The sequence below is a fragment of the Pelophylax lessonae genome (genome assembly GCF_965119305.1).
Source record: "Pelophylax lessonae genome assembly, chromosome: 11".
Classification (NCBI taxonomy): Eukaryota; Metazoa; Chordata; class Amphibia; order Anura; family Ranidae; genus Pelophylax; species Pelophylax lessonae.
In genome coordinates, this window is record NC_138778.1 from 233,600,792 (window position 1) to 233,611,579 (window position 10,788).

General features: G+C 49.2%; 1 protein-coding gene across 1 annotated transcript in view; it reads right to left on the bottom strand.

Annotated features, from left to right (window-relative positions):
* The window catches only part of PRKCA (protein kinase C alpha), a 425,544-nt gene extending 417,503 nt beyond the window's left edge, over positions 1-8,041 (bottom strand). The window contains exon 1 of the mRNA XM_082272110.1: positions 7,790-8,041. Within this exon, the coding sequence (XP_082128236.1) occupies positions 7,790-7,962 (173 nt within the window). The 5' untranslated portion in view covers positions 7,963-8,041. The remainder of the gene's footprint in view (positions 1-7,789) is intronic.
* Positions 8,042-10,788: the final 2,747 nt, after the last annotated feature.

Consider the following 10,788-nt stretch of genomic DNA (forward strand, 5'->3'; position numbering starts at 1 on the left):
GGAGGAGAGGAGTGGAGTGGAGGAGAGGAGTGGAGGAGGAGAGGAGTGGAGGAGGAGAGGAGTGGAGGAGGAGAGGAGTGGAGGAGGAGAGGAGTGGAGAGGAGAGGAGTGGAGGAGGAGAGGAGTGGAGTGGAGGAGAGGAGAGAGTGGAGTGGAGGAGGAGAGGAGTGGAGGAGGAGAGGAGTGGAGGAGGAGAGGAGTGGAGAGGAGAGGAGTGGAGGAGGAGAGGAGTGGAGGAGGAGAGGAGTGGAGGAGGAGAGGAGTGGAGGAGGAGAGGAGTGGAGTGGAGGAGAGGAGAGGAGGAGGAGAGGAGTGGAGGAGGAGAGGAGTGGAGGAGGAGAGGAGTGGAGGAGGAGAGGAGTGGAGAGGAGAGGAGTGGAGGAGGAGAGGAGTGGAGGAGAGGAGAGGAGGAGGAGAGGAGTGGAGGAGGAGAGGAGTGGAGGAGGAGAGGAGTGGAGGAGGAGAGGAGTGGAGAGGAGAGGAGTGGAGGAGGAGAGGAGTGGAGTGGAGGAGAGGAGAGGAGCGCTCGGTCTCTGGCAGCGAATGGTTTCCTCCAGGAAGTAATGGATACGGAGGCCCCTCCCCCTGCTGTGGGAACTCCGACTTCCAGGGGGCTTCTCCCTCCCCCTCTGCACACCTCCAACCAATCACATTGTTTACTCATTAACTCCTTCACTGCCACAATGAAAGGTGATCCTCAGCCTCATACTACTAATAGGGACCGGTAGTGGGGGGTGAATATGGGGGCTCTGATAGTGGTGGGGGGGGGGGAGGGGGTGTCCTGTGGTTGGATAGAAAATTAGAGGTAAAATCTCATTAGGAGAGGAGATCTTCCAGCCTGAGAACCCAGATAAATGAAAGCCTCCCAGAGAACGCTGCTGGGACTTGTAGTTCCCCAGGGGGGCAGAGAACGCTGCTGGGACTTGTAGTTCCCCAGGAGGCAGAGAACACTGCTGGGACTTGTAGTTCCCCAGGAGGCAGAGAACACTGCTGGGACTTGTAGTTCCCCACGGGGCAGAGAACACTGCTGGGACTTGTAGTTCCCCACGGGGCAGAGAACACTGCTGGGACTTGTAGTTCCCCCCGGGGCAGGGAACACTGCTGGGACTTTTAGTCCCCCCACGGCGCAGAGAACGCTGCTGGGACTTGTAGTCCCCCCACGGGGGCAGGGAACGCTGCTGGGACTTGTAGTTCCCACGGGGGCAGAGAACGCTGCTGGGACTTGTAGTCCCCCCACGGAGCAGAGAAGGCTGCTGGGACTTGTAGTCCCCCCACGGAGCAGAGAAGGCTGCTGGGACTTGTAGTCCCCCCACGGAGCAGAGTACACTGCTGGGACTTGTAGTTCCCCACGGCGCAGAGTACACTGCTGGGACTTGTAGTTCCCCACGGCGCAGAGTACACTGCTGGGACTTGTAGTTCCCTCTTTAATACAATACACAGAACACAGTGATCCTAATAGGGGAATCAGTCCCACCTAACCTGCAGAGCTAACAATCAGTTGAAGGAAAGCAGCAGAGAGCAGTGAGGTGGATGGGGGGGATCTCTCCTCCGGGTGACACCAAACACCACCGGGGCCACCGAGGAGCAAGAGACTGAGGATTAACCCTTTACTGGGGGGGGGGGGGGCCGCTATTCCCCCAATCAGACTGTATTCCACTCATTGTCATCTGTAAATTATTTCTGATACATTGTAACTCCTCCCACATCCCCCCCTCTATAAATTCAGTGAGAGCACCGAAAGCACGCGCAGCGCCCCCCCCCCCCCCTAGATCAGCCAATGACATCACAGCCAGCCAATGACATCACAGCCAGCCAATGACATCACAGCCAGCCGGCAGGCACAGGTGTGCAGACTAATGACAGCCTCAGGTATTTACCTACAGAGGTGATAATATGAAACATGTTTCAGGCCTCAGAGATGTATTATAGAACAGATATACAGACTTCATCACATGCAAGTCTCAGGTACAGGTATATACATACAGTATCTCACAAAAGTAAGTACACCCCTCATCTTTTCATGTGACAACACTGAAGAAATGAGACTTTGCTACAATGTAAAGTAGTGAGTGTACAGCTTGTATAACAGTGTAAATTTACTGTCCCCTCAAAATAACTCAACACACAGCCATTAATGTCTAAACCGCTGGCAACAAAAGTCAGTACACCCCTAAGTGACAATGTCCAAATTGGGTCCAATTAGCCATTTTCCCTCCCCGGTGTCATGTGACTCGTTAGTGTTACAAGGTCTCAGGTGTGAATGGGGGGAGGTGTGTTACATTTGGTGTTATCGCTCTCACTCTCTCATACTGGTCACTGGAAGTTCAACATGGCACCTCATGACAAAGAACTCTCTGAGGATCTGAAAAAAAGAATTGTTGCTCTACATAAAGATGGCCTAGGCTATAAGAAGATTGCCAAGACCCTGAAACTGAGCTGCAGCACAGTGGCCAAGACCATACAGCGGTTTACCAGGACAGGTTCCACTCAGAACAGGCCTCACCATGGTCCACCAATGAAGTTGAGTGCACGTGCTCAGCGTCATATCCAGAGGTTGTCTTTGGAAAATAGACGTACGAGTGCTGCCAGCATTGCTGCAGAGGTTGAAGGGGTGGGGGGGGGGGGGGGTCAGCCTGTCAGTGCTCAGACCATACGCCGCACACTGCATCAAATTGGTCTGCATGGCTGTCGTCCCAGAAGGAAGCCTCTTCTAAAGATGATGGACAAGAAAGCCCGCAAACAGTTTGCTGAAGACAAGCAGACTAAGGACATGGATTACTGGAACCATCTCCTGTGCTCTGATGAGACCAAGATAAACTTATTTGGTGTCAGATGGTGTCAGGCGTGTGTGGGGGCAACCAGGTGAGGAGTACAAAGACAAGTGTGTCTTCCTACAGTCAGGCATGGTGGTGGGAGTGTCATGGTCTGGGGCTGCATGAGTGCTGCCGGCACTGGGGAGCTACAGATCATTGAGGGAACCATGAATGCCAACATGTACTGTGACATACTGAAGCAGAGCATGATCCCCTCCCTTCAGAGACTGGGCCGCAGGGCAATATTCCAACATAACCACCCCAAACACCTCCAAGATGACCACTGCCTTGCTAAAGAAGCTGAGGGTAAAGGTGATGGACTGGCCAAGCATGTGCAGCACCCTACAGGTAGGTGCTAGGTAAAGTATAGTGGGGCTTTGGCTGCCTAACAGCAGGGCCATGATTTTCAGCTGGGCTGTCATGTCTCCCAGGTGTGGCTGTTGAGACTGGGGAGTCTCCCCACTGTGCTCCATGAGAGAGTTGTCATTGGGCAGTGGAGGAAACCCAACCAATGGTACCCTCAGGCCTGTATCTACCCCAGAAAGGTAGATTCTGCCGCACAGCATTGTGAGAGTGGGTAGAAGTTTGAGGGGAGCGCCTGATGCAGTGCCTTTGGCAGGAAGCAGAGTACGGCTGTCTCTCCTGTCAGAGGAATCGGGTGTCCTGGGCGGCTTGCCTAGTGAGAAGGGACAGAAGGCTGAGCTGAGCTGCAGAGAGGATCCGGTGTGGAGGACCAGCGGAGCTGAGAGGGGTCCAGTTTCAGGAAAGCATTCCCAGTTCGTCAGTACTGCAAACTGCCCCTGGGGGTCTGCCTGGAGAGAGAGGGGACCACTCCAGTGAAGGTCAGAGGGATCCAGGAGCTAGCTAGCCGGTGCAGGAGCAAGTGTAAAGGGGGTGCCAGTGTTGACCCTGAAGAGCAAAGAGGGCGCCTAGTGAGAGGACCCTGAAGTGTAGAGGGGGCGCCTAGTGAGAGGACCCTGAAGTGTAGAGGGGGCGCCTAGTGAGAGGACCCTGAAGTGTAGAGGGGGCGCCTAGTGAGAGGACCCTGAAGTGTAGAGGGGGCGCCTAGTGAGAGGACCCCGAAGTGTAGAGGGGGCGCCTAGTGAGAGGACCCCGAAGTGTTAGAGGGGGCGCCTAGTGAGAGGACCCCGAAGTGTTAGAGGGGGCGCCTAGTGAGAGGACCCTGAAGTGTTAGAGGGGGCGCCTAGTGAGAGGACCCTGAAGTGTTAGAGGGGGCGCCTAGTGAGAGGACCCTGAAGTGTAGAGGGGGCGCCTAGTGAGAGGACCCTGAAGTGTAGAGGGGGCGCCTAGTGAGAGGACCCCGAAGTGTTAGAGGGGGCGCCTAGTGAGAGGACCCCGAAGTGTAGAGGGGGCGCCTAGTGAGAGGACCCCGAAGTGTTAGAGGGGGCGCCTAGTGAGAGGACCCTGAAGTGTTAGAGGGGGCGCCTAGTGAGAGGACCCTCATTCCCACTCATTCCCTTCTCCCATCCAGAGGAGTTTCCCCACTCATTCCCTTCCCCCATCCAGAGGAGTTTCCCCACTCATTCCCTTCCCCCATCCAGAGGAGTTTCCCCACTCATTCCCTTCCCCCATCCAGAGGAGTTTCCCCACTCATTCCCTTCCCCCATCCAGAGGAGTTTCCCCACTCATTCCCTTCCCCCATCCAGAGGAGTTTCCCCACTCATTCCCTTCCCCCATCCAGAGGAGTTTCCCACTCATTCCCTTCTGCCATCCAGAGGAGTATCCCGCTCATTCCCTTCCCCCATCCAGAGGAGTTTCCCCACTCATTCCCTTCCCCCATCCAGAGGAGTTTCCCCACTCATTCCCTTCCCCCATCCAGAGGAGTTTCCCCACGCATTCCTTTCTCCCATCCCCCATATCAAATAAAGAAAACAAACCAAAGATGGTGGAATGGTCTTTGACTTCAATCTCACACTGGGGTATTCCGGGCTGCTGGCGTGGGTCTGCCGTGGTTACCGGAAACATTGGGTCCAATACCTGGAAATCCTCCTACACATCTCCAGACCTAAACCCTATTGAGCATCTGTGGGACATCCTCAAACAGAAGGTGGAGGAGCGCAAGGTCTCTAACATCCACCAGCTCTGTGATGTCATCATGGAGGAGGGGAAGAGGACTCCAGTGACAACCTGTGAAGCTCTGGTGAACTCCATGCCCAAGAGGGTTAAGGCAGTGCTGGAAAATAATGGCGGCCACACAAAATATTGTCACTTTGGGCCCAATTTGGACATTGTCACTTAGGGGTGTACTGACTTTTGTTGCCAGCAGTTTAGACATTAATGGCTGTGTGTTGAGGTGTGATGAGGGGACAGTATATAGCAGTGATGGGGAACCCTGGCACCCCAGATGTTTTGGAACTACATTTCCCATGATGCTCTACTACCCTGCAGAGTTCATGAGCATCATGGGAAATATAGTTCCAAAACATCTGGGGTTCCAAGGTTCTCCATTACTGGTCTATAGTATATACAGATGAAGGGGCTGTAGAATGGAAGGTGTATACATGTGTATAGCAGATGAAGTCAGTATATATACACATTGTATCCAGATGAGTACTATATATATATATATATGGGGGAGGGGGTATATATGGGGGGGGCAGTAATATATATATATGGGGGGAGGGGGTATATATGGGGGGCAGTAATATATATATGGGGGGGAGGGGGTACTTACCATATAAAGTTAGTAAAATGGGATAAGAATGTCATCTGTCTGTATACATTGTATATGAAGTAATATATGGGGGGGTATATATATCGGGGGGTATTAAAGAGGAGGTATATATTAGGGGAGGGAGTATATATAGGGGGGAAAGAAATTATGGGGGAGGGCGGTAATATACATTTACATATTGGGGAGTAGTGTATATGGGGGAGGGGGTATATATTCAGGGGTAGTATATATGAGGGGATATATATTGGGGGCAGTATATATGGGGAGGGGGTATATATATATATATATAGTGGATATTATATAGTAGGAGAGGGGGTAGTATATATAGAGGAGGCATATATAGATGGTGTAGTATATATGGTGGAAGGGGGCAGTATATATAGAGGGGGTAGTATATATGGGGGGAGGGGGGCAGTATATATAGAGGGGGTAGTATATATATATGGGGGGAGGGGGGCAGTATATATAGAGGGGGTAGTATATATATATATATGGGGGGAGGGGGCAGTATATATAGAGGGGGTAGTATATATATATGGGGGGAGGGGGTACTTACCATATAAAGTCGGTACAGTGGGAGCAGAATGTCGGCTGTCTGTATATATTGGGGGGTGGGGTATATATTGGTGGGGTATATATTGGGGGGAGAGGGGTATATATATATATATATATATATATATATATATATGGGGGGTGGGGGGTATATATTGGGGGAGGGGGTATATATTCAGGGGTAGTATATATGAGGGGATATATATTGGGGGCAGTATATATGGGGAGGGGGTATATATATAGTGGATATTATATAGTAGGGGAGGGGGTAGTATATATAGAGGAGGCATATATAGATGGTGTAGTATATATGGTGGAAGGGGGCAGTATATATAGAGGGGGTAGTATATATGGGGGGAGGGGGGCAGTATATATAGAGGGGGTAGTATATATATATGGGGGGAGGGGGGCAGTATATATAGAGGGGGTAGTATATATATATATATGGGGGGAGGGGGCAGTATATATAGAGGGGGTAGTATATATATATGGGGGGAGGGGGTACTTACCATATAAAGTCGGTACAGTGGGAGCAGAATGTCGGCTGTCTGTATATATTGGGGGGTGGGGTATATATTGGTGGGGTATATATTGGGGGGAGAGGGGTATATATATATATATATATATATGGGGGGTGGGGGGTATATATTGGGGGAGGGGGTATATATTCAGGGGTAGTATATATGAGGGGATATATATTGGGGGCAGTATATATGGGGAGGGGGTATATATATAGTGGATATTATATAGTAGGGGAGGGGGTAGTATATATAGAGGAGGCATATATAGATGGTGTAGTATATATGGTGGAAGGGGGCAGTATATATAGAGGGGGTAGTATATATGGGGGGAGGGGGGCAGTATATATAGAGGGGGTAGTATATATATATGGGGGGAGGGGGGCAGTATATATAGAGGGGGTAGTATATATATATATATGGGGGGAGGGGGCAGTATATATAGAGGGGGTAGTATATATATATGGGGGGAGGGGGTACTTACCATATAAAGTCGGTACAGTGGGAGCAGAATGTCGGCTGTCTGTATATATTGGGGGGTGGGGTATATATTGGTGGGGTATATATTGGGGGGAGAGGGGTATATATATATATATATATATATATGGGGGGTGGGGGGTATATATTGGGGGGAGGGGGGTATATATATAGGGGGGAGGGGGTATATATATGGGGGTAGTATATATATTGGGGTGGGGGGTATAGGGCAGAATGTCGGCTGTCTGTATATATTGGGGGGGGTATATAGTGGGGGGAGGGGGGTATATATTGGGGGGAGGGGGGTATATATATAGGGGGGAGGGGGTATATATATGGGGGTAGTATATATATTGGGGTGGGGGGTATAGGGCAGAATGTCGGCTGTCTGTATATATTGGGGGGGGTATATAGTGGGGGGAGGGGGGTATATATTGGGGGAGGGGGGTACTCACCATATAAAGTCGGTACAATGTGAACAGAATGTCGGCTGTTTGTATATATATATATATATATATGGGGGGCAGTATATATTGGGGGGGTGGGGGGTATATATATATATGGGGGGTATATATATAAGGGGGGGAGGGGGTATATATATATGGGGGTAGTATATATATATATTGGGGTGGTGGGTATATATTAGGGGGAGGGGGTATATATATTGGGGGGGAGGGGGTGGGGGGTATATATTGGGGGGGAGGGGGTATATATATTGGGGGAGGGGTACTTACCATATAAAGTCGGTACAATGTGAACAGAATGTCGGCTGTTTGAAGAATCGGGCGATAAATTTGTGGTTCTTCACCTCATGGACGTTCTTCTGGCGGAGCGCCCCTTTCCGGGCGAAGCGGTTCGCCCCATCGTGGGTGGAGCCGGACTCACTGCTCGGGAAGACATCGGCCATGTCCGGGCTCCGTCCTCACACTGACACCGGGCTCCTCCAGCCTGACACCCGCCAGCTCCTCCGCCCGCCTTACACCCGCCCAGCGTCCGCCCAGCGCCCGCCCCATACCGACACCTGCCGGCCGCCGCCCCGAACTGCAACCCGGGGAACGGAGCCGCTACAATGGCGGCACCCAGCGGCCGGACCGGGGTACTGCGACTGCCGCTCTGTGCAATGGGCCACCTGACTCCAAGGAAAGAGGGACACCTAGCGGCCGCATTAGGGTGCTGCGTCTCCCGCTCTGTACAAAGTCAGTGGTAGATCGGCGCCATCTAACGGATATAGAGCGGTACTGACACTCAGTGATTACACCGACCTGAATCCTATTATCACCTGTAACCAACAGACGGTGTGACCTCTGATTATACACAGCCATCTACTCATCTACACTATATACTCATCTACACTATATATATATATATATATATATATATATCACATATATCACCCATGTACTGTATATACCCAATTATGTCATATGTATTACCCATATACTGTATATACCCAATTATATCTTATATATTACCCATATACTGTCAATTATATCATATGTATTACCCATATACTATATTTACTCAATTATATCATATATATTACCCATATACCGTATATACCCAATTATATCATATATATTACCCATATAATAAATATACCCAATTATATCACATATATTACCCATATACTGTATATACCAAATTATATTGTATAGATTACCCATATACTGTATATATACTAAATTATATGACATGTATTACCCCTATATACTGTATATACCCAATTATATTATATTATATGGGTAACATATATTACCCATATAATATATATATACCCAATTATATCACACATACTCTATATTACCCATATTCTGTATATATATATATACCCAATTATATCATATACTGTATATTACCCATATTCTGTATATATACCCAATTATATCATATACTGTATATTACCCATATACTATATATATCCAATTATATCACATACTGTATACAGTATCTGACAAAAGTAAGTACACCCCTCACATTGGTGTAAATATTTTATTCTATCTTTTCATGTGACAACACAGCTTGTATAACAGTGTAAATTTGCTGTCCCCTCAAAATAACTCAACACACAGCCATTAAAGAGGAAGTAAACCCTCCTCTGACACTTTTACCTATAGGTGATCCTATGATAAGGCTTACCTATAGGTACTGTAAATATCTCCTAAACATGCACCGTTTAGGAGATATTTACCTTACATGCAGCCAGTGACGTCACTGGCGCATGCGCTCTGAAGGAACGGCCGCTGGTGCCGTTTCTTCAGAGCCCCGTGCCGTGACTGTCGGCTGATGGCCAGATGCCGCGATCCCGGAAGACGGGCAACTGGACATGTCGCCCGTCATACAGGTAAGCGGGCGGCACAGCGGGGGCTCGTTCTAAGGTAAGTATTTCATAATTAGCTAGTATGCTCATTATGTGTTTCTCTTACAGGTTGCAAAAAAAAAAGTTGTATGGGTTTACAACCTCTTTAATGTCTAAACCGCTGGCAACAAAAGTGAGTACACCCCTAAGTGACAATGTCCAAATTGGGCCCAGTATATACCCATTGTGAGGGGTTAGCTTGGTAGCGGGAGAGGGTGACCCCTTGGGGGGGTTCGTTACACAGAGAGATAGCCGAGGAGTGGTTGAAAACAACGGTCTATGGTTTATTCTTGCAATTTTCTTCAAACAAGTGCAAGCGTCAAAACAGCAAAAAAAATCAAAACAAACATAAAATAAACCCTGGCCACTTGAGGCGTCTACCTTCACACACAGGAACCTACCTATGGAGTCTGTCCCAACCTACTGCTGGTCATACAGCAGACAACCAATAGTACATTTGTTTTCTTTTCACACAGAAAAAGTCCATCACCTCACCTTCAGAAGTCTTTCAGCTGACTGCTCTCCTCAACGCACACAGCTTCCGGAGGCAGCAATCAGCAGTCATCCTCTGGATAACTTATAGAGGCCTTAATTGCCTCATCCTGAATAGCTGAAGCTTTTTCAACATCCTTACACCTTTCTGGCTGCCTCTGCAGCCGACACCCTATAGTAATTGGTGAATTGTCTAAACAAGGCAGAAATGTATCTCCCATCTGTGACAACACCCATAGATTTACCTGACTTCCTGTCACACCATGTTTATATATAATATCGCAGATATTACTCTGGTAACTTCTATAACCAGGGCTTTTTTTCTCAGAGAATAGGTGCAGGAACTCCCCCTTCTAAGTTACTTTGTGTCTCCGCCCTCTACCCACCTCCGAGAACTAACCCTTGGTTCCACCCCTTCCAACCTCCGAGCACTGACCCTTGGTTCCACCCCTTCCAACCTCCGAGCACTGACCCTTGGTTCCACCCCTTCCAACCTCCGAGCACTGACCCTTGGTTCCACCCCCTACCCAGCTTTCAGTACAGCCCCTTTTAGAGAATATAGAGCCAAGTATAATTTTGTATTGGAATGTATAGCATTAGGTTATGATAACAAGAAAAGCAATGAAATAGATCCCCCACAGACAGCAGCAATAGACCCCCCCCAGCAGCAATAGACCCCCAGCAGCAGAAAAAGATCTCCCAGCAGCCAACATCAATAGACTCTCTAGCAGCCAGCAACAGTGGACCCCTCCCTAAACAGTAGATCCCTTCTAGCAACAATTAACCCTTAGTATCAAAAGATCCTCCACCAGCAACAATAGATCCTCTCCAGCAACAATAGATCTCCCAGCAGCCAGCATCAGTAGACCCTCCAGCACCCATTGG